General features: G+C 35.3%; 1 protein-coding gene across 5 annotated transcripts in view; it reads right to left on the reverse strand.

Annotated features, from left to right (window-relative positions):
* Positions 1–25851, reverse strand: part of CCSER2 (coiled-coil serine rich protein 2) — a 69642-nt gene that overhangs the window by 9719 nt on the left and 34072 nt on the right. For 3 of the 5 annotated variants that reach the window (XM_014940496.1, XM_014940497.1, XM_014940500.1), the window contains exons 4-9: positions 24967–25057; positions 21509–21671; positions 20671–20866; positions 14240–14323; positions 12337–12423; positions 10748–10846 (exon numbers count right to left, since the gene is read on the reverse strand). In XM_014940496.1, coding sequence (XP_014795982.1) covers positions 10748–10846; positions 12337–12423; positions 14240–14323; positions 20671–20866; positions 21509–21671; positions 24967–25057 — 720 coding nt within the window. Of the gene's footprint in view, positions 1–3629; positions 3715–10747; positions 10847–12336; positions 12424–14239; positions 14324–20670; positions 20867–21508; positions 21672–24966; positions 25058–25851 lie in introns of all 5 variants that reach the window. The other 2 variants (XM_014940499.1, XM_014940498.1) reach the window with 1 other exon arrangement.

Genomic DNA, 25851 nt, shown 5'->3' on the forward strand with positions numbered 1-25851 from the left:
TGTTTTTTCTGCATAGTCTGTATAGAAACTCCAACTTGAAGAAAAATACTCTCTCATAGAAAAATTACAGAAATACATAAGTACATCAAGGCAGACCTTTCATCCATTAATACAGATACCTGTGTAACAAACAAATATGGCCACACATGAAATTAAGTTTTGTTTGCAAATATATACTTAGGTAGGTACAAGAGAAGTTGCAGTGCAAGCTGCAACTACCCAACTTGGGAGAAAGCAGTTTTTCTTAAAAGATATTTCTTCATATAGCTGAACACTCATTTCTCAGAGCTAAAATTAACACCCATAAAGAACAGCAATGTACTGATTCCAGGACATTTTAAATAATTTCTCACTCTCTTAACCTGAGTCAGAGAATTTCCAAAATAATATTTTGAAGCAACTTTGTTCTGCTAACACCAACACTTTGTACACCCTACAAAGAACCTGAATCAGTCAAAGGTTTGGAAACATTTCATAGTGGTAAGCAATGCACCACTGTTAAAAAAAAAAAAAGGCATGAAAAAGCAAAGCCTGGACCTGATTTATAGTCAATGTGCACACAGCAGATTGCTTGCTAGTGATAAAAAGCTACATGTCACTTACTAGAATTGCTTACATTACTTTTATTTGTAATGCTTACATACAAAAAGTCTATTTACTTTTTCCATGAAGTGCACAGTAAGCAGAGATGTAAACAACTGCAATGCATGAGCAACAAAGCAGTTTTCACCTGCGTTTCTATGTGGAGAAGCACTTAGGGCTAGGGGCCTAGGGAAAGTAATATTCTTGTAATACAAGAGTTCATAATGGCTCCATTGACAATGTGTATTCTAAATGCCATGTTTCTAGAGTTCTAGAGTTCATTAAAGCTCCAGAACATGAATGCAGAAGTTTTAAGAAAGTTTGCTATGTCATCAAATTATATCCTACAGCCAAAAGAAAAATAAAGGACCATGATATAAAAGTTGAGTTCAAGACACATATAGGAGTTATAGGAATAAAACCCATACAATTTTCTTCATAAGATGACAAAAATAAATGTGCTATTATGGAAGTGTTTATGAAATGCAAACTGTTGAATTGTTTCCAAGGCTGTTGAAACATATAATTAATAAATGTGAAAGTGTTAAAAATTAGTTCTCATTAAAAGTGCAAAACATACATACAATTCTAAAGTGTGTTAACAAAGTGCAGTGATATGGTAAGTTCATAGGGCAAGTTAAGCAGTAGGTTTGCTAACAGTGTGACTAGTGCTAATGGAGAAGAGCTGTAAGTGTATGATAGTGTTGTAATGTTGTGTAGCAGAGATATATTATCTGTCCTGTACAGCAGCAGTAAAATTACATTATAGTATATAAACAACTAAATATGATCAGTTTACAGATATATATTCTCATAATATACGGTGCTTGTAAATTATCTATGTAGCCATCACTTATCAACAACATAGTGAAAAAACCTGCAGTATTCACAAGAGCAGATGATATCCAGAAGTCAGAGAAGAAATGCTTGAATGCCAAGAGCTCCAGACAGAAAACACAGCCAAACAAAAACTGACACTACTTTATGTTCCCATCACCTTCTCTATATTATTGCAAAAGAACACTAACATTGAATTTAAGGCTAATTTCTCATTTTCAGTAGTGAAACCCAGCTCACCACTTCCCTTGAAACCCCACATTTAGCATTCCCTACTAGCTCAAACACCAGCAGATCTAAACCCAACGAAGCGAGGAAGAGGTAACGTGGGGAAAGAAGATGCCAGTGGTAATTCTAGTAACGTTCCACTTTGTGGGACCCTTTACACAGTGATAAATCACTGATTTTGTAAGAGTGTTAGTAAACATGTCCAAGAAACCTCCTAATTTATACTGTATTTTTATTCTCAGTATTTACCTTTTGATCAAACCTAAGACTTAAAGAAAAAGGCTAGGAGCACTCAGTTATAGGAAACATTTATTTTCCTAAGAAATAGGTTAATTTTAGTTCAGGCTAATTAGTCAAGGGCCAGTTTTCATCTACTTTATCTACCTTACCACTAATTCATAGAATGTAATGTATAAGATTTATACAAAAAATCCAACCTGCTTTAGTAATGGTAATTCACTATGGAATCCCTGAATAAGAAGCTGCTGGTGTTAGTGGAAGAATGAGGTGAGAGCTCAAAGAACTGGTAAGAGATTAGCAAAGTTTTATTCTTCAGTGAAGCAGTAAATGTGAATGACTCCAGAGGCTCACAGCTGGCAGCTCAGACACCATCCTCCCATTCGGACTCTCCGATCAGCTGGCCTCCAAAGATGTGACATTTATATGCTCCTCAGGTCTAAAGCTGAACTTTTTAAACTCAGATTGTCTGCTGACAGGACAGCAAAACAGCCAGGCTGTGCTACTGCTGGCCCTCTACCCAGAAACAGAAGATGCAATGATTGGCTTCAGAGGTTCTACATTCATTACACACACAGAGTCTCACATCAAACATCACAGGAAAATGAAGCACATCCCTCCATTGCATAGAGAAAAGCCTATGAAACAGGCTGTGCATTCCTGATGAGTCGATTAAACAAACATTGTCACAGAAACATCAAGAGAGTATTTGAAACACAATTTATAAAATATTTTACAAGATGTTTTTTCTTGTAATGGAAATAAGTTAGGATTATTGTAATCAGAAATATAAGCAAGCTTAATTTTCAAGGTGCAGCTTACTCTTCAGATCTCCATTGGCCCTGGAAATCTTACTTTGTTTCCATAATTTTACTTTTTCCTTTAATTCTTGTCCAAATACACTCTTAGGCTTTGCTAGGCAGACACACTGTAATTCTCAAATTACAGTACACTTCAAAAATATAACTTTAGCTTTATAAACTAGTTATATTTCTTTGAACAATTATCTGTTTATAATGCAATACCAAAGCACAAAATAAGACTTACCATTTTTCTATGTCTACGTAAGCATACAGTTTTAAAATCAGCAATTGTCTTTTGTTTTGCAGATCCAAGCCAAGAGAACAAATGCATCTTATATCAGCCCACATTGTAGCTAGCACATAAGGAATGTTAACAAATCATGCAAGTTTTTGCAACAGCCACTTCAGTGTATTAGAAGCCTTTTTACAACAAATAACCGAGACGGGAGGAAAAAAAAAAATTAGTTTCAGGGAAGCCATTCTGAAAAGTTAAGTAAACTTCTCGTGAGGGGCAATGAAAATGACACTCTCACCAACATTATGTACATCCACAACGTATTTGAGTAACTACAACCACATATGGACGCGTGCAGACTTATGAGCAAACAGAACATAGACAAACAGGATAGTATATTACAGCCATGAAAAAAAAGGGAAAATGCAGCAAGCAAGATTTATGTTAAGACAAGACTGGAAACAAGGGCCTACTCAGGTTTGCCTGAAGAACTGCTGAAGTAAATCAGCGCTTAATAACTATTATAAAGCTATAAGTTGTAGCTGCTTATATGCTGGCTGAAGGAAGCACTTTGGTTAGCCACAGACTATCGTGGATGCCTGTAAATCTGCCTGAGAAAGGAGGATACTACGAGATGAACAGTGCGTGCAAAGGGGAAGCTTCTACTGGAACACGGTGAGGGAGATGAGTGAGAGGTACAGACTCACTCTGTCTGCGGTGCGGTGGAACAGTCCGAGGGATGCCCTGGAATGAGCCCTGCCAGGGAGAGAAGGAGGGAGCAGAATACCCACCCTGTGCAGAAAGAGAGAGGGGGAGAAGTATAATAAAAAAAGAGAACAGGGAAAAACAAGACACCAAAAAGCCACACCATTCTTTTTCTTTTTGCCCCAGAAAGGTATCGTTATATTTCCCGGTTGTTCTACTTTGCAAAAGCAAACACTACATGCTACTAAAGCCATGGGAAAAATGACATTATGATGCCCTCAAACTAGTCAGAGATCTTACAATACACCTCCATTTTTATTCAATATATATGCAAACATTTCTGTTAAAGACTTTTTTTTTATGGAAAAGTGTAGGAGCTGAGTTTTTCACGTTAAAAATACAAGCTAAAAATTGCAGTTTTACAGCTTTCAAAAATGTTTTTAAAATGTCTCACCGAGTAGTAAGTTTCTTAATACTAATCTACTGGAAAGCAGCCAGCTTTAGTTTACAACAAAAAATGCCTAATGCATAGAAACAGATTTTCTAGCATATCCTGGTGCTTTAGAGTCCACTTCACTCATATTTTTGATAGTGTTATTAAATGTGAAAGAGGAGAGGTGTATAACTGTTTTCCTTGCACTTTGTTCTTGGAGGTTAAGCCTTTCATTCCAGGACCAGAGAACTGTGCACATCAAAGCCATGCAGGGTTTGCCTGTCAGACGTTTCACATCACCACAGAAGTCACACATTGTGGTTGCTGCATTCTCAAAACAAGTAAGTAATTTTAGGCCCTCTATCATTTTCTCCATACCCTTACCTTTAAAAGAAATCCATCCAGGCTGGAACTGCCCTCTTAAATCACATATTCTTGATTTCCTATTTCAGTAAGACAAGTTTTTAACTATTTACAACCCCTTCATTATTTAGCAGCTGAAAACTTCTGCTTTTATGAGTTCTGGAGTATTAATGCTACCAGTAATGACTATCATTGCCTCCTGGCTACCAGTAACCAGCAAATACCAAGAGCAACCAGTTGTAGCTACTCTTTCGGACAGCAGGCATAAGATATCTGAACAAACATCTCTATCAAAGAAAACAGGAAGACAGTTTGCCCCTTCTCTCTAGTTTCTCTGCTCAGATCATAATGCCAGGCCTGGGCAAACAATAAAAGTAGTATTTTGTTTCCATACTTCTTCTAGAAGAATGTTAAGCATCACACTATTTCTGTTAAGAAATATTTTGCTTTTATTTATCCTAGCAGAATTTTAAACTCTTCCCTGACCTGCCTGTCATTCTAATCTAGTTAGACTTTATCCACCCCTATTCCAAGTTTCAGTACTGCTAACATGTAACTTAAAACATGCATTTAGTCAAGTCCTCCAATTTTCTAGCAAGGACATTTTAAAACTAGAACAGGAAATAAAGAAGAACTGTCAAGACTTCTTTATTCTTCCTCAGAAGTTGAGATAAAAGAATTATCCAAGGAAAAAAAACCGAAATAAGTTCTTTAATCTGATTATCTCCAGATGGAGATATTGATTATCAAACATGTTCTTACAGTCTTCCATCAGTAGCCATTAACATCAATGCAATTAGTAGATTGTTGCGTGAAAGTAGTACTAGCTTCAGTCAAGCAATCTGACAAACTAATATAGTGTGTTGCATCAGCTGAGTAGGTATTAAATACAGAAATATTCCTGGGAACAAGATTAATCAATCAATGATTGATGAGACATGAACAAAAGCTTTGGGTTTTCACAGCGCTGTACAAAAGAACACTTCATACAGGCTTCATCCTAAATTGTGTGGAACAACAACAAAAAATTCTTTCAATTTTCTAAACATATCTGAATCTCCAGACAATAAAAAGCACAGTATCATCAGGCATACGTCTCATCTTGTAGATACTTGTTTGAGTTGGCAATGGGCTTTTCCCAGACTTCTTTGAAATTTTTAATGCAGTAAATTGAGAAGGGAGCTAAAAACTTTATATCCTCTCCCTTCCTCTCTCTAAAAGGAGAGATTAAGACAAGTACAAGCCATCTGAGCTACATAATGGATACAATACTATTGTAAAAGGAAAGATATATTTAGACATCTTGATATATTCCAGAAAATTTTTAAGCACCCATATTAGCACTTCAAAGCACAGCACTAGGTATGGTCTTCTCAATAATTCTTCATGGTATTTAATTGTTACTCTGACAGGGTAAACGAAGAAAGTGCAAGTAATTCCTTCAGTGTTTTGCCTGCTATTCTGAACTGCTCTGCAGGCACAGTTCAGCCCCTTCTCCCAAATGCTGGAGAACATTCTATAGTCTGAGAAGAGCTAGCTACTCCTCTGGCAGCAGCCTTGAGAGTTTACACTGCTGCAGACAGGCGAGTGTCAAGTAAGTGTTGCATTTCTTATTTATAAAGAAATCATAACAATCGTTGTTTAATTGTACATCAAATAAGGTAACTAAAATTAACATCAATTGAACCAAGTAATGAGCAGGAAATACAGCACTAGGAATTTAAGATAGGTGTTATCAATTACACTGATTTTACAAATGATAAAGGTTGTATCAATCCCATACATATAGCACATTAAGTGATAAGTATCTTCAAATAAGCCTGGCTTATGCAAAGATGACGTTTCCTTTAATAGTATTCTACAGAAGTCCAGCAAATTTACAAAGCTTTCTCCTTTAAACAGCAACTCACATCCATCCTCTTCTATTAGTCAAATGTACACTGAGGTTCCCAAAAAATCCAAGCAGGAAAAAAGAAATACACACTAATAAGCACATCTCCTCAAATTATGGTACCTAGTACACAGAAAATGTGACAGTTTCCCACTAAATACAGGGAAGAAGATAACCCTGACTCACAATTTATTTTATGCTTGATCTATAGTCTATAAAAGTCATAAGCAAACAATGCCAGAATTCAAAGATAAGACTTACCTCAGCTTCTATTAAAAAAACCCAAACATTTGATGGGATTCTTCTGGGTTCTGACGCCCCATCTGATGCACTTTGATGTTAGACAACAGTCAGAACAGTTCCTCCCCCAGGCTGTTATGTACATCTAGCCACTAAACTTATATCCATTGCTCTCTCATTTCCCAGATACTGGAATTGTGAAATAGCAAAAGCATCCCAAAAGAGAAGTGATTGAGAATTTTAGGCAAAGGAGACTACAGGCAAAACAGGAGAGTCGGGAGTGAAAAATTAAGAGCAGCTGAAATAAAGCAGCCTACAAACCAGAACAAAATAATGAATGTTCTTCAGAGATCCTGATGAATTTCTACAATTGCTTCTACACACTTTATGAATTTCTGACCCTAACTGCACTAGGAAAGCTAGTTGGGTGGGTTTGTTTGTTTGTTTCTATGTTTTCCTCTTTTTTTTTTTTTTTAAGAAGGCTACTATGAGGATATTAAGGCCAGAATTTTCCATTGCTATGAAGAGACAGACCTCAACCTTAGAATAAACAATCACATAAATAATTGCTTTTGCCAAGAAGGGACAAGAAATATTTCTAAGCTATTACTGCATAGTAGTTTTAGGCCAACAGCCAAATATTCCAGCTGTTGTCCCAAGTACACATTAATGTCCAAAACAGCTACTGCTTTAAGAAGTCTTTTCTGCTGTAGAAACACAGATATAAGAAAGATCCATTTTTATCCACACAGCTGGAGCCTTTGAGCACTTCCAAGAAGAGATGATTGTTGCTGCGTCCCACCTAGCATTGCAGTTGTCTCATACAAACTCAGAGCTCCACATCACGAGCAAACCTAGAATGACGTACTTCAAGTGTCAATGCAAACATAAGGTTTTAGCAGCAGTCTCCTCTTGCTAGCCTAGCAGCCAGAAAGAGATTATGAATGAGCAGTTCTGACATGCACTAGTCTTTTTGAAAGTATTCACATCAATAAAACCCAAACCAAAAGAGTCTTATGTGCTTGATTACACTAAACCAACAAGGATTGCCTGTGAAAGATTTAAAGGACTTTTCTTCTGTGCATGTACCTATACGTTATGCACTGTCACTGTAACAGTCCAGCCATGGTACTTTCTCACCAGGAACATACATTATAATGGATGAGCAAGTGAACAGCAGAGTACTGGACAACAAGAGAAACCTGGGCTGAATCTGAAGATAAACACTAATAGAGCGACACGGCTTCAAAATCTGGAAGTATACATTCATAGTTGCAGGGTCAAGTCGTATAGAAACTTCAAGGCCAAGGCAGACGGAGATTACTCAAAGACAACAGTAAACAAAGACAGCAAAGTATTATGAAGGTTCATCAAAACAATTGATGTGAAAGGCTTTGGGATGACAAACTGGAACAATATCCAAATGCAAGGCAAAGAATATCTCTCAGTGTAGAAGTAGAGAACAGATGTAGCAAAGAACAAGAACATGCAAGGATGTGTTCCCAGGCAAGCTGATTTTCTTCTTGTCATTTTACCAGCGACGAGAATGAATTTGCACACACAATTCAGAAGCAGAACTTACTCTCATCACTGCCTACTATTCTGATACCAAGGGGAAAAAAAATCAGCTTTTACTGCACACTATCTACTGTTGCAGGGCATGGAAGAGCACCCATGAACTAAGAGAAGTTGAGTTATGCTGAGGAACTGGACCACAGGGACCAGAATACTTTACAGACATCTTCATCCATATTCAGGCTTTGTAGTTCACTTGCTTGCCTTTTACTTCTCAGCATCTGCAAACCACCTTTCCAGTTCAAAAAACCAAATCATTTGTCAACATAAACTTGACATCTAACCCTTTCACCCTCAAAATCTTAAAGAAATTTAGTATTTAGTAATTCTGTAATTTAGTATTACAGAAACAATGCTGCAAAGCCTGCAAGACAATTCTGACAATGGATGCTTGCATTTTTCTTCTATGTAAGCTTTGTCCATCAACATTAATTTCTTCAGGTAATTTTATGTTCAATATCTTCTTCAAGGTTTTGGGGTTGTTATCACACTCCTGCCTCAAGAAAATAGAGCCAATGGTCTCCCCTTTCTATTGCAAGTAATATTTCACGTGGTCGGGTTCCAGATCAACAATGATTTCAGGCCAAAGCCTTCTTTTACATTTATACTTCTATTAAGCCATGCAAGGAAGCATATAAATGCACATTAGCATAAGAACTATTAAATCATAAAGTTGAGGTCTGATTATTAGAACTGGAACTCAGCTACAACAGCAAGATTATTGTCCCCCTTTAAGAAATCCCACAGGAAGCAGCTCATATGAATTGCTATTTGCTTACAGAAAGCCTCCATGTAACTTACAAATACGCAAAGGAGAAGACATTCAAAAACCCTTCTGCACAAAACTTTTCAGCCATCCTTTACAAATAGAAGTTCTGAAAAAGCAGTTTGAGAATTTGTCAGTATTTCATGAATATTGCTAATTCCTATATAATTTTTCAGGAGAAACTTTACATGTAAAGATAAGAATGAGATGTTTATAATGCACTTCTCAAGAGCATAGGCCTACAGACATACGTATGTGTATCATCCATATGTACATGTATACAAATATCCACACAAATACATACACTCAACCATGAATACAGTAGAGATCCTTTTTCTTTTTTTAAATTATGTTATTTTAACCCGAATTTCCTCATGACAAAAGAAAGTGTCTTTTTTAACAGAACTACTAAGTAACCTAGAAGAAATATATTTCAACCTAACCAAAAGAGACTATTGAATTAAATGACTACTTTTACCCGAGACACCAACTCACATACCCCATCTTCTCCAATATCTTTGTCGTACCAATTAATAACACAGGTTGCTCAAGCTAAAGCTTCTGTAGTTAGCAACTGACTTTCAGTAGTTACTAATTTGTTTCCGAATTTATGTGGAAAATGATAGGGAAACATAAAAGGAACACGGAAGCAACAACAGCCACTAATGAATGCAGAAAAACATCAAACGAACATCACAGATAGGAAATTAAAACTTATGAAAAAGAAGCAATACAAGAGCTCAAAAGCTCCAGAGTAACAGGAAAAAGACGACAAATGGGATAAACATCGAAGACATCACACATACTTTCTGGAACAGAGGTGTGTCGGAGCAAACTAAAAGCTACCTAAGGTTATGATCTTTTTTTATATTGGATTCTTATCAGACAGAAGATGGCTGGAAATCATGGTCTCAACAGGATAAAGCTGTTTCCTAGCAGCTGGTGAACATGCAGTGTGGTGGTTATTTCTATCCTAGCACTATATATTTAAGAGTATTTTTATACCAAAAGCAAGGGTGATTTATCTTTACATCAAGGCACGGTAAACAAAGAAAAAAAATCTAACCCATTTTAAACCTTTTAAAGAAATCTATTTGGATTCTTTCGCAAGAGCAGTAGTTTCAAGATCCAAAGAGTATTTGCTGGTGAATGACAAGAGTCTCATCATTCAAAGGTAATTCCTTATTATTATATAATATCAAATGTGTTGTCCCTCCCCTATCTTACATATTCTATTAGTGTTCCATGAAGAATGAAAGATTTATATAATGGAAGCAAATGTGATCCATGCAACATCATATGAGGATGAAGATGTCCTTTGTCAAAGTGATTTTCACACAATTTTTTGAATGAGCCAAGTTCTTCAGATAAATGATAAAATTTGATTATTTTTTCAATTTTATTAGAAAAGATTAACTTTTGTTTCTATGCTTATGGACTGAAATTTAGAATATACTGTTGCTTTTCTCAACAGATGTGAGATTATCAACAATGAAACTTTAACCAGGAAAAAAACCCAAACACACATATCTATTACTTTAAAATCAGGATGTAGGAAAATGTTATGTGTGATTAGATACAGCTTGGACTGGCTGTAGTTTAAATAGTGCAAAGGGTGATTATTTTAAGAGGAGATTTCTAAAGTTTAAGTACTTATTTTAAAAGAAATGCTTCTTAAAAATGTTTAAATAAGAGGGTTGGAAAAGAATGTAAGGAATGCACAGAGGAAGGATACCACTCGCATACAGCACAGAAACTCTTAAACAAGGCCAGCTTGTCTGACAGCAAAAGTAATAGAACTGGGGAACGAGATGTAGAAAATTATAACCAAGGACTGGCACGTTTTACTCACAGAACTCCGCCTCCAGGAGGTTTGTGTAAATTTATCAGCATATGTGCACTTTGTCCCTGTAGGTTTCTGAGTGTCTTTCTGGCAGTTACATCTAGTGGTCTTAATCACCAAAAAAAAAAAAGAGAAAAAAAGGAAGGAGAATGTTAAAAAATAGCTAAGCTTCTCAAAAAGCACAGTCAAGGTTCAGTGTTCAAATATCATGTGTTACCTGACACTAAAGCACAATACAATTAAATTGTAGAAACTAGCTTTTACAGTGCTGCAGAACTGCTTCTTTTCTCAAAGTATATTTAGTCGCCTTTCAATGATAACAAATATACATTTTACCCATTTTTACAGTAGAGTTTCAGCGCTGCAACTAAGTTTTCAGTTACTACAGTAATTAGGTACATGACCTAGCAAGGAAAGATAGATTTCCTTGAAGAAATCTTTGAAGGCTGACGGTAAGAGTGAAAAACCATCACTTATTGCAAAATACGACAAGACAATTTGCTTTGGTATGCTGTGATCTGAAATTCTGTTTAAGAATCAGAGCAAAAAGCCAAATCTGAACCTCTCATTTTTGTCTTAGGGGGAAGGAGCACATGCTAGACAGGGAGAAGATGAAGTCCACACATCAGTTTCAGTGCACATATGTACAAAAGAACATTGTGAACATTCCATTAGAGATTATATTCACATAAGACTGTTTCCAGCCATGATAAATAAATATGGTGTTCACCTCTTAGCATGTCAATTATCCTACCTTTAAGACCTTGCTGTGGCTTGAAGACGGGGGGTTATTTTACAAGAATTGTCACAAGAGGTGAGTTTACCAGAACCAAATGCAGAGATATGCATGGTAAAATCTGAAGTTAACTTAGAATAAGAGCAAAGGCAAAAAGACATACGTAACTTTTGTCTGAAGACTTATGTGTCTACCCAAACCTGATTTATGATCAGTGCCACCATAATTTTTATTCATTTGGCCAATTTAATCTTAGTATTCCACATGCTTTGTTTTAGGTTTGGGGCCATTTTTATTTGTGTTTTGTTTTTTTAAAAGAATCAACTTTGAATGCTACCTTGCTCAGCTTTAAATTCTATGGTGGAATTCTTTATTAAACTAGTGGACAGCAGGAGAAAGGAGGAGGAGAACAACAAAAAAGATTCAAGCAGAATGACAGGCCCAATAGTTGTTAATTTTCAAAATACTTTATGCTTAAAGTACCTTATCTTTGCTCATTGTTATTTCTGAACTGCTTCTAGAATTAGGTTCAAAGTGTTTCTTTTGGAAATGAAATATTTAACAATAATATAAACATCCTTGCTAAGTGCTAGACATACTAATCATGATTGGCCTATAGAATTAAAGATCCCAGGTGCAGAGCTGCAAACACACTAGAACATGTAGACTCGGTCTGCTAAGTGAACCTTTACAGGCCCATGAGTCAGATGGGTCTAAAAAGAACCCAAATCTACCTTTGCTATAATGAAACTGTAGGAAAAATACCCTAAGATGTCTAGCCCTCTTAAAGCCTTCATAAGATTGAAGTTACATTCTGCAGTTCACGCTTCAGATTTTGTTAAACATTTAGCGTTATACTTACAAGTTGATGCTCTAATTGGTTGATTGTTTCATCCTTTTTCTTGAGTTGATCTTTAAGCTGCCTGATCTCATTCAGCAGATCGTCCATCTGCAATAGAAAACCTCTTATTTCCCACCATTCTATAAAGGGCTACATAATCTAAATCAAGACTTCTACAGGACAGATTACATCAGATGTTCATGGAGGACTGGCAGTAGCACACACTTTCCTCTTATTCACATGGCGAGATGAGCTGCAGGCACACAACCTGAAGAGTGAAGGAACTCAACTAGAAGTTTCTAAGAGACAAGCTGAGCTGACCCACTGTATTTTCAGGGTAAGTAAATCAACTCCCTTTTTGGTGCAGTAATTCATCTGTTGTACAAGCAACTGATTCAATGCAGAGAAACATCCTTACCCATCAAATACTACCTACACTCCTCTTTAACCTTTAAGCTTCAGCATTTCTTGTTGTTGGGTAAGTGAACTGCAATTTAAAACTAATTAAGATAAAATGATAGAAACAAGAAAAAAATCATTTAGAAACATAAGCATAACTACATTTACTGAAAACAAACAGCACAACTGATTTGAGTAAATCCTACTAAAAACTGAAGACCAAAACAATTGGTAAATATGCAAGAGTGACTTTTTTAAACATAATTTTTAATCACAAGGTAATTTTAATTTATTTTATAACTGTGCTGTTACAGCTAGGCCATAAATTAAAGGGCGTACTTTCATTTAATAGCATACATCTACTATTTCAGTTTCACTGAAGATGTTATTAGTTATTGCTTTAGGACAACACCCAGACTGATTTGTTTTGCAATTTTTCAAACCATATGCCAGTACCAATTAAAGAAGTGACAATTCAAAACATCAGTTAAACCTAGAACTTTTTTGTTATGAAGTTAAAAAGCAATGCTTTTTCTTCTAGGAATTAAGACTAAGATGCTGAGATTTTGAGAGAAGTACCTGTAGAAGTACAAGCACAACTAACACATCAGACAACAATTAAAGAGAAAAGAAGGCATAAATGTTACCACTGCAGAAACCAGGGTTGCTAAAGGATGATACATATTGCTTTACAGCTTTGGCAAACCTCTTAAACCCTGAAACCAGGGTTTGGACAGATGATCTTCAAATAGAAATAAGATTGTAAGTGTTCTTCCTTTTCAAGAAGTATTTATAATTTCATTATATCTTCAGCAAGTATGGTTCCCCTCCCTTAAGTGCAGGGATAGAGATCTTTCTATACTGATTTTACAAGAAGAACTTCAAGCAATGCTATAAAACCTTACCATTGTAGAAAGCACAATATTACAAGTATGTGATCATAAAGGATGATCCTTTTTGGAATACCCACTGTGGTTGCTTCTTCCTTTAATACCCATTCTAAAACAATAACATCTTTGACTTTGTAAGGTTCATGTTTTCAATTACATCTGCAATACCTACATTATCCCAGGGAAAACTTACTTTAGATGAAAGATAGTATAAACTGAAGTGAACAATAAATGTAACGAAACAGAGCATGTAATTGAATAAGTATTGTATGATTACACTTCAAAGAATTTGTCTTTTCAAATTCTAAGACTTATCAAGCAGGCAGAAAATTTCTGAAAAGTTATTCTACAGCTGTTAATTCCCATATGACTGCTACAAATACCTAAAGGCAAAGTTATTTTAATTATTTAAATCATGCTAGCATTTGTAAGTATGTATTTTAAAAGGTCAAATAAACTCTTCCATTTTAACAGAACTGAAAATGAAGTACATCAACATTTGCTGGGTTTGCATTTAAATAGATGAAAGCAGCAAGAAGCACTACTTCACAGTGACAAAGAAGTTTTTGGTTTGTGTTTTTAAACACAAACAGGTTTGTATTTCTTATTCTGTAGAGTAAATCAGTGTTATTCACCTTAAAAGTTGGCTCAGGTTCTTGTGGTTCTGGACTTGATGGAACCGAGAGCGACACGTCCTGGAGTGACACATTTTCATCATTCTGTAAGAGAACAAAACCAAAACAAAAGCTCAAACTACCTGCTGAAACAATTCCCTTGCAACCCAGCTTTCAAGGATGGAGTCACATCACATTCTTGCCAAACCTGCTACAATGTCTGACCTCTCTCACTGTGAATTTTCCTCTCATGACAAAACCTCACACAGCCATTACATGCAACACTCTAAACCTGTGCTGCTCAACCCTGTGTTCTTGTGATACGTTCTCAGGTTTGTGTCGTGATGTGTCCAATCTCAGCGTGACACAAACCCACAGTACAATTACACCACAGTTATTTTATGGCTACAGAAATCCATAACCCCTGTTTCTTTGTTGAAAAAATACTTCTTAGTCCCCTTTCTGTTCATTTCTTCCACCCACTACCTTCTCAAAAAAAAAAAAAATCATCTACTTTACAGCAGTTCTCCCATATTTTTTAGGATTCTTAGGGATGAGTTTCTTTAGCAATGACCTCAGTGCCTAAGATTGCATTTGCAGAATGTAATGGCAGGATGTCTCAAAACCTGTCTAAAACCACTATGGCTGAGCCAGCAACTCCCCAAAAGCACAAGAGTTGAACCACAGCTCAAATGCTAAAGATGAATTAAAAAACCCACACTAGACCTATTTGTGTTCTTCATGTCCATGAGGTATCTTTTTTTGGTTTTTAATCCATAAGAAATATTTGTTATATATTTTTAACTAAATTGCAGTGAAACATCAAGAAGATTATCCAGATGCAAAAAAGCTGATGAACTTTTCACAATTCCATTTTTGCTTCTTCCTAGAGTCACTGATTACTTGCAGCCAAAATATGCACAACCGTCACCAAACTTAAAGATAAAAATACTAATTACCACAGTTCCAAATTACTTTTACCATACCAGTTAAATGTAATTTCCATCGCCTAGATGTAATTTTATACCTTGCAGTTTTGTGGTGCTGTTTTGTTGGTGCTTTTTTTTTTTTTCAATTTAGTGTTGGTTTTTTTTTTGTTTTGTTGTTGGTTTGGTTTTTATTAAACACTTGGCTTTTTTTAAAGTGACTATTACCTGTGAGAGCAGTCAGATTTCAAGACTGCTCACTCCTTAACAAAGCAAATATTTCAGCTTACACTGTCCAACACACAATTGTACTCAATTCACAAGCAGTTGCTGTCCCTTCTGGGCAGATGGCCAGCAAGTGGCAGGCTGAGGAAGCAGTGCTTTACAGTCTACTATTATGAACAAGTTCTAATACAGTGTTTTGAAATATTTTGCACAATAATATAATAAAGAAATGAGCGTTATTTAATCCAAAACATTTCTGAAATGCTAGAGGAAATGAGCAGCAATTAACAGATTTCATCAACATTTGTTAATTTAAACAACTATACAAACAAATACATGCTTTCACAAGACATGGCACATCAGATGGTCACAGTTATAATTATGAAGGAGTAATCATGGGAAGGAAAAACAGAAAACAAGACAAGCTATTTCAAGCAAAGTATCCTGCATGGTTTTTTAAAGTTCTATCACTGGTATCTCTGGTATACCTTTTACTTCCACTAAAATGCACATAAGTGGAGCAATAAAACATTCTACAACAGCAGATTATGACCTAATTGCAAAGACAGTTAGAGTATCACACATTTAAGTACTCCAGCCCTATGCCATACCTGATTAATATTCACTCGGAAAGGAAGAACTAAGTTAATTTGCATCAATTCCCTTACTACTGTCTTAATTATCTTAGTGCATATAATGAACACATTGTGCAACCAAAAAAAAAAAAATATTACATTCTAACAGAGTCAGTGGGAACTTAAGCATCCCATTATAAACATATGCTAGGATTAATGTATCAACCTTTTCTTGTTTTGCTTTTTCTTGCTCAATATATTGCTAAAATGGGATGGAGGAAGGAGAAAAATCAGCAAAATACGGCTATTAATGGACAACAAAGAATAAGCAACAAAAAAAGAGATTAGAATTAGCAAAAAGACAATAGAATTAGCAAAACAGATGGCACTCATTATATCCACATGCTATTTCTGGTAGCCCAGAAGTTATATGCTACAGTGACATCAACTTCTGGAAACTTGGAGGGAACATACATTTTTACTCTTAGGTAAAATTACAATAAACTTTATAAACTTATCATCACGTTGCAATAGGCAATATAAAAGTTGCTAGTTCTTGGTTTTTATCTGACTAACATTTCCACAACAGTAGAAAACATTATTTATTTAAAAAGAATAATGTCTCTAGAGCAGTTGGGCCACTCTCATTTGTGCCAAGATACAAATCTCAAAGCTTAAAGACAATAGTTGGTTTCATTATGCTAACATATTAAATTCTTCTATCACAAAAATTAACCCATTAGAAGCAAATGCATTTTCAGCAATTATCTTGCAGTTCCCTGACAGCATAAGTTGCCTTTTAAAAGAGCATACTACTAATGGCATACTAATAATTTCATCTTGAGAATTCTTTCAACATTCCAGCATCTACGGTTCAAGAAGTTGAAAAATGCTAAACAAACACTTCTAAAGTTTATGAAAGGTTATTCAAGTTTTATCAAGGTCTAGCCTTTGATTCCCAATTCAAAGTTTCTTTGCTACAAATTACTGATTTGAATAGTCTCACAGCACTTTTATAAAGATGGAAACAGAAAAGTCATTAAGTGTCCATCAAGTAGAGGGTGCTATTTACCTGCTGACTACTTCACATCTTGAGTGTAGTTTCATTCAAATATTGCTACAAATGAGCATCATACAGTTTCCACTGCGCACTGTCAAAGCCTGTTATAATGATAGTCCACCGGCTAATCAACTGTTTAAACTTAAAATTTGCCAGTTTTATTTGCTTTTTTTTTTATTTCTTTGGTTATATTTCTTTCAAGCACAGTTAAGTCACTGAGGTGAAGTATTTTGTGGCTAAAAAAGTAACAAATACAACATATATAACTTAAAACATGACAAAGAAATCTTTGTTTCATTAATTAAACCTGTTTCTTCCTAGTCTTCAGGCTTCCTACAACAAAGATAAATATCTCTTACAGATCTCACCAGATGCAGAATGAAAAGAACACAATGAATACGTACTTCAAAGGCACACAAGCAACTTACTAATCTAAAACCTCAGCAAAAATGTATTGGTGCATTTAACAATTTTGCACTCTAGACTTCTTTTCATTCATACCTCTTCATAGCAATGACCTAGTCATATCTGATAAGTTACAATGAAGATTCCTGCTTGAAACATAGTATCTTTTACTTCACAAAAGTTAAGTTGAAAAGAAACATTTTTAGTAAAACTTGCCTCCCCCATAGATAGGGGCTTCACAGATCTCAGTTCTGTGAACCACGTCGTATTTCAGCCCTCCTTAGAATACCAGTAAGTGCTTGAGACAAGACAGGGTGGTTTTGATTCATTTCCTCACCAGTCTTGAGAAGGAGTTAATACAGAGGACAGTCAATCCTTGCCTAGATCAAAGGCTCTAGGGCATCAGAAATAGTACAATTCTTGTTTAAATAAGGATGTTCCTACACATTAGCTTTGTGGCTTCAGCCTAGCAAGTTTAGAGCAGCAGCAAGAAATTAAGGAGGAGGAAGAAGGAAGAAATTTTCAAGATCAGAAGAAAACTTATTTACTATTATGCATGCAAATAGAATACCTTAGTCAATGTTTAAGAGGCATTAGCATTTAGATGTCAATTATTACTAGAGTTAGACTTCCAAAGCATATTCTTCTTACAATAGTAAGTTAGTGCTCCAGTTAAGCATTAACTGAAAACATTCACCAGTAGTTCAACATCTCCCTGTAAATAATTACAACTGTGTTTAGTACAAGAATAATGCACATTTTTCACTCCATAAGCTAGTACATTACTGTGAAATCAGAGAATATTATACTTGCTACAGTGAAAATTAAAAAAAAAAAAAAACCTCTGCATGAGATAGACTCCTATTCCTGATTCCACTGCCTGAAGATCCATCAAGACCATGGCATGTGAAGAGGAAGCAGACAACGTGTACTGCTGGTATTGTTACACTGGTCACACAGAGTTCAGAAAAGGCAAGACTACTCAAATAACTACTTTTTTTTTCCACCCATGCAGAACTGGGAATACAACACCAAACCTATGCTGTTGCAGCTATGCTGCTAGTAATATTCAAAATAACATATATAACGGTTACATGAGCTACAGTCACAGCAATGAATCCAGTAGAGCACATTAAGCCTCCATAGGAATCTGCTAGGTATACATTCATTACATGCTATGCTCTACAGTAAGCCACACTACAGTTGATTAGATAATTGTATAAAATTGAATTTAATTACTATATCTTACTATCTGACTATAACTGTTCCTGTGAGACCTCATGCCTAAGACCTGACTACAGCTCTATTTCTACCTATCCAAATGAAATAATATAACTAAAACCCATAACTGGAAAAAGGGAACATTTATACATTTAAATATATATTTGCTTCAGCTACATTATACAAGAACTTCTCTTTCCTTTACTAAAGCTAGTGTTTGAAATGAGCTGACATTGTATCCTGCTTTTTTACATTTTGTAAGCAAAGGCCTGTTATATGACCCAGACTGAGATCAAGTCTGGGTGAAATTTATTTTTTTATTTCTGTTAGTATAAAGCTCAATATTTTCAGGAGAAGTTTAACACTTAAAAAGAATGAAAAAATGTTTCATACAAGTTTTACTAAAATTGTTTAGCAAATAAATGTAGTAAAAGTCTAAAGTTTCCCCTCTGTAGCAGGTTAATTTACTTTTACATTATTATTCATATTGTTTGATTAGAAGGCTGGAATATACACAGGACAGTAGAATACACATTGACAAATCCAGTGATGAGTTTCAGAAACAGCAAATCAAAACAGGGGGCAGTTATGTCAGAAAAATATAGAGAAGTATGTTCGACAAAGTTTGAAGGGAAAAATAATACTTGCTATTACAAAACTCACTACTACTGGGAGGGAGAGAATATCAAGCCTTTGGCAAGAGGAACAGCAAACTTTGAAAAAACATATATACTAGGAATAACTGTTTCTTCTGTGAGTTTAAGGTTTTTTTAAAAAAATTAATCTGAGCTACTTGAGGCTAGGTTTGTGTTCTGTAACCTTTATAAAAGTCTATTATGAACTAGATTGAGATTTAAAATACAATATTCTGCAGCGCTACACACTATTTGGCTATGAAAATAAGCAAATCATCTATGTAGTTGTGTAACTGGCCTTGTGTTAAAGGCATTAAAAGGTCTGTATAAGAAGTTCCCTGCTATCTCACGTACTTACCACATGCCTGAGGCTGTTGGGTAGCAGGTTACGCAGCCCACTACTCAGGCACTGGGTTCTAAGAACACACCTTCCCTCTCTGACACAACATTATTTTTCTTAGAATTGTATTTCTGATTATGTCAGTGGGAAAACATCTCCAGTATTCTCAGTTACCATGGGAAGCAAATGCTTACATTTCTAAAAGGCACAGTCATACCCTTGAATTAGCCCCAAGGCTGATTTGCTTTCTGTTGTGCTGTGTTTTGTTTTGGTGTCTTACTTTTACGCCACAAACATATTTCCATTACATTATCATGTTAGAAAAGAACAGCAGTAAATCTAGTATTAAAGAGAACATCACACAGATACTTTTCAATGCTTATCTGTATATGCCTCAGTAGAAAGTCTCATGAACTTTTTTTTTAAGGTATCAAAGGAAGCTTTGTATCTGAAATGCCATGCTTCTGCCGACTCATCCAGCAGTTTACCAATTCCCACAATTTGCCAAGTTTTGAGATGAAATGAAAAAGCCCCTTAAAGGCTTTATGACAATTCAGTGATTACATACTAAAAAGGTTAAATTTGAGCACTTCCAACAGAGACGACCCAGTAGGATTTGCTAAGCTTCTTGTCAAAACACACAGAAAAAGATGATAAGAATAAGGAAAACAAAGCCTTAAGAAAAAGCTATTACCATTGATGTGCTGAATGCAAGTTTGATCAATGGGATCGATTTTAATATTTTTTATATTTTTTACTTCCAGCTTTTTAGGGTCTTATTAACTTCACAGCTATTGGTTTTTGGTTTTGTTTTTTATTGTAGCATTATTTCCTCAGAGAAGCAGAATAAAAATATTTAATATTTTTTTGCAGTCAGTAAAGTGATAAAAAAAGGCAGAGAAAGCACTATTTTAAAGAGCAATAAAAAGTGCACACTTTCTTGTACACTATAATTCAATGTGTAAAGGCAGTGACAATAACCTAATAAGGCCAAACAGAACATTAGCCCATCTAGGCTCACTCTCCGATATACTTTACTGCTTTTTTTCCAGTTAAACAGCTCACCTGGTGCAGTAACCTCTTCAGTTTCAATAACTGAGTTTTTACAGCTGTGCAGTCTTGTACCATGTGCCGAAGGGTCATTTCATCAAGCATCACAGTATTCTCCGGTAAACCCACCAGTTGTCTAGGAGTCTGGTAAAAATTGGGTGCTCCATAGCTTTCAAAGTGACCAACAGGAGATTCTAGGTAGTTTGATCCCCTAAAAAAAACAACCAACAAGCAAAAAAAAACCCACACAGTGATGACAAACTAGAGCTAAAAAGCATTAAGTAAAAACAAAGTGTTGTGTAACATGGGCAATATTCCTATACTATGGCATACAGGAAAAAAAAAATAATCAGAAAATGTCAATACTATTTCACTTAACTGCTGGACTTTCCTGCTTGCATAAATCTCTCACAGGCTAACCACTGCAGTACCCTAAAATCAGTTCTCACCAGGATTTCTATAAACTCTGTCATTCAACCCAGTCTATAAGAACTACAGGATTATACTTAATTTAAAAAACAAATTAATAAGTAAAAAGCTGTCCAAACTTAAAAAATGCAAGTATTAAGGCAGTGCAATGTTTTTCCTTGGAACACATACAGTAATTTAATCAAGCATTTACAATATTATATAAACACAAGTAACAAATATTTGGATTAAAAACCGTGACAGAAACAAGTTTGAGAAGAAATTATTTTAAATCTCAGTGGTGCTCCCACTCAGATACGCTAATTATAGACATAGAACTATTCTGAAAATCTCATCTACTCAGTATCACTTGAGACCCTTCAGTGCTGAAAGAAATTTCTCAGAGTATTTTAATTGTTTGGGAGAAGAGAGAGAAGTCCTTTACCTGTTCAAATCATTTTTACCATGGATATAGTGATCAGTATGGCCAAGATGATAGTGATCCTGTGTATTCCATCGCTGCTGTGGTGCTCTTTTCCAGAATCCTTCCTGATGTTGCCTAGCGTTTCTGTCTTGTCTATCAAAACGGCTCATATTTTCACATTCCTCTACAGAGAGCATAAAGTAAAAAAAAAAAAAAAATTACTAAATTTGTTCCTAAGACCTTGTAAATAAAATACTATGTGCTGGTACCAGATGCCGAGTAAGAATCAGTGGGATTTTATTTTTTTTTCAATTGATCCAAAAAAGAAAAGTATGCATTTTAGAACTGTGAAGCAGACTTCTGTTATGATGTCACATTTTTACTAGCACATAAACTTGTTACAAGAATAAGAGTAACCTGTAGCAGAAACTACCGAATTCAGCCTTAACAGCACTTCCGGTTTAAGTAGAAAATCATTTGGAGAAGGTAGAACTACAGGGAAGAAAAATCTAAAAGTAACATTTTTCCTTTCTTACTGACATTATCTTCAGGCCTTTCAAAAAGTTCAAACACACACAGAAAGACGACATTTTAGAAAATGCCAGTACTTCGTTCCAAAACCGAACAGTTTCATTACTTACTATACATATATATCTCATCCTGTTCATCTTGTTTGTTTTTAAACTTGACACACATTTAATCTTTATTTACCTGGACAACAAGCATGATTTAAAACAAGCAAACAAAACAATCTCTTTAAAACAGTAGCTTTTGCAAAGCAAAGCAGATTCCACAAACTTCTTCAGGGAACAAAAGCTATATTTGGCAACAGCTTGTAAACCACTAGAAACAAAGCCAAAACAACTGCTATCCGTGCAGACAGAAAAAAAAAAGCCATAAACTGCTATTCTGCCATCCCGCTTTCTCCCGTACAGACACAGGAAAAAAAAAAAAGTCATAAACTGCTATTCTGCCATCCCGCTTTCTCCTTCACTTACCCCAGGAGTTTTTTCCTCACATTTTCAGTCCTTTGCTAGGAGAATATCTCTACACAAGAGAACATTGTTTTATTCGGCTGCCTACTCAGACCTAGTTGCGCATAAGACGCTCATAAACAGGCCTTCCTTCCTGCTTGGTTCCCAGCCTGCGTGTTGTTGGGAAGTGAGCCCAGTTTTACCCTGTGATTTAAAACTGCCATCCTCACTCACTGCATACTTGTTGAGCTAGAACTGTTTCTATAAATAGTGTCCAAGCGGCATCCCAGACTCCAAAGTGAAACAAGGAGAGTTTCTGTCGACCTGGAAAGTCTTAAGAGGCTGACATCAGTGAAGCCACATATAATTACAAAAACAAGTGTTGGCAAAAAGCACTGTTAAATATTTTAACAAATACTAATATTTACAATTCAGTTTTTATCATCTAGTTCAATAACCAAAAAATTAGATAAGAAAACAAACTTGTTCACCTAACAGATTTATTTTCCTTTAGAGGGATCCTTTTACAGCTCATAACATATGAAAATTCAAGTGGGTCTATTCAAAATAAGCCTTCAATAAATTTATAAGTAATCTCATTATGATGATTTTCAGCTTTGGAAAATGAAATTGAGACGCTGAGTAAAGACAGAGATAGTAACAACAAAAAAAAAATTGCTTTTGCAGGTAGTCATGTTTACTTCAAGGAAAGCCTGGAGGTGGCTTTAGAATTCTTCTTCTCTAATCCTCTTTGCTAAAAATTCAGTGATTTCAAGATAAGAAGTGATTATAGAAGAGATACCCAGTTTATGCCACATTAATTTTATATGGAAACCCAACTTTAATAAAATACCAAAAATAATAGTAATTAACTAATATTGATCTCAAACAGTAAGTTTCTCTCCCTGAATCAGCAGCTTACACAGCAGATTGTCATAGTCACAAAACATATTCCAGCTACACAAACATTATTGATACTTAGCTGTATAAGTGGAAGTAGCTTCAACTTTATTATATTGATTCAATTAAGTAAGCAATGAATTAAAAATCTTATTTCATTTTTGTCTAGCTTAAATGGCAAACTAACTGCTTATGATTTTGTGGCAAACACCTTTAAAATGCATGTATTTTTAACAGTTTTTAAATTAATAATTTGAGATGGAATTACTGATGCAGATGCAGTGCATGTTTTATAAATAAAGAAAGTTATGAGAAATTGATCTACCCTTTAAAATTGTTTCTTAGTTTTTCCCAACAGAATTAGAATTACCCTTATTGAAAGAACATCCTCCACGTTTAGATTGTTATCCTTTCTGGCTAATTCAAAAAAGTAAGGAACAAAAATACACCTATCTGGGCTGAAACACTGAATACTAGCACTATTGTCAATAAGCACTTTTCACAAAAGTACTTTGGAAAACTTATTGTGAGATCGAAAAGATTAAGTACTGCACTTCATATGTGCACACTATTAAAACATCACATGCCACCACTGTGGTAGATGGAAGACTATGTATTTATTTACTGTTTATTTGGCTTCATATCTAAAATACATGCAGCAGTCTTCATCCAAAGAATTCGAAAAAACTGAATTTCTCAAACTGAACTCTCAAAAAACTGAATTTCCTCAGGCTTCAGCAGGTAGCTGAACAATACACAAAATAAGGAAAGCCTTTTTTCTTTCAGTGCCTGTTTCTACAGGGTAGGGCATTACAGTGCTCCACATTCAATGTTTCTGTTCATATGAAGATTATGTGAGCCTTCAATGAGCATGGAGCTAAAGCTAATATCCATACTCCAATGACAGTGAAAATTCTTATGAGTTGCTCAGGAATGACCAAATACCTCAAACTTTTCCAGGCTGTGATGTGACAAAGTGTGTAGTGATTTGCCTTACCTGGTTTGTTTCAGTTTGAATTTGTGTTATTTTAGTGGCATCTATGTACTACTATCCTCCCTGTGAAAAGCTTCCCAGCATCCTCACTGACAACAAGAGTGCATAAAAGACATCCTGAAAAAACACGTCTTAAACTTTAAGGCTTCTGTTACCCTGAACTGTATAAAATGTATTAGGAGATATTGTCATTTTGTAGAAGAAAACAAATCATTATATCAAAACAAATTACATCATCGTTCACCAAAGGTGAAAAATGCTGTTTCAAGGTTTTCAAATATAGTTGAAGCATGGGACTGCAGTACTAAAAAGTTTGAAACTTATTCTACTAAAATAATTTAAGGAAACAGTGTGCACCAAGGCTGCATTTTTTTTACAAGAGGCAATAAATTTCTAACTTTAGAATTCTTCAAATGCGAGATTTGTATTTGGGGGAACAGAAAATCACACTTCCAATATTTCAGAAAATAAGGAGTTTTTTTTACTCAAAGAAAAAACAATTTGAAGAGTGCATTGGCTTATTAAAGCAGAAGTCAAAACAGTGCAACTCCGAAAATCTCTTAAGCCCATACTGCAGTTTCACAATAAATCTGCTTGGCTGAATTACTAACCTTTGTCATGAGGTGGGTCCTCAGGCAGGTCCACATCAAGCATGAGATCATCATCTTCAAGATCACACGAGTCAAGATTATTCAAGATATCCTGCAAGAAAGGAAGGGTGAGATATAGCTGCTGTCAAGATATTTCCTTTACCCTACTGTCATGAAAAGTTTATTTCAAAGCTGTTAAATCTACACTGTACACTGTTATCAACAGCCTCCTCTCTTTAGAGGCCAAGATCAACCTTACTTGAGACCGTCTATTCAAACAACAATCATCACACCTCTAGCAATGATACAATAACAGTGCTAGATGAAACAAAGATAGATTAAAACCTTTTTCTGCCTGATGCCTAAGGATTCTCCCAAAATTTTAATTTTCATTAATATCCTGCCTTGTCCCCAGTTGGAAGCTTTTTAAAACTACATTGCTTACTTAGAATTCAAAGACAGCTTTGTGAAGAGAAGATGTTAATCACCTTATTTTAGCTCTCACATCATACTATTGCAATATCATTGAAAGGAAGAGGAGGGGATGTGTGCTATATTGACTTTTTAGGGCAACAAAACAAAACATACTATGAGCATTAAGCTCTGCTGTCTTTTGTCTTTAAGATGGTGGTTCATATAAAGTTGTTTCTAGAGAGAAATGTCATATTGTATGGGTATACTAATAGTACAAGAAAAATGTAACAAAGCATTAGCACCAAATGGAATTATACATATTATATACAGTAAGTCAGATACATTAAAAAAAAAAAAAAAGACAGAACTGACCCCTCTTCCTTTATGAACACCAACAGCTGGAAAAACTCAAGAGGTCAAGGCTGTAGAACATTGAGCTTACCAAGCAGTCAGGCACTGCTAGCACCATGCTACTGAAAAGCCACATCAGGC

Source organism: Calidris pugnax, unplaced genomic scaffold (genome assembly GCF_001431845.1).
Source record: "Calidris pugnax isolate Ruff unplaced genomic scaffold, ASM143184v1 scaffold39, whole genome shotgun sequence".
Lineage (NCBI taxonomy): Eukaryota > Metazoa > Chordata > Aves > Charadriiformes > Scolopacidae > Calidris > Calidris pugnax.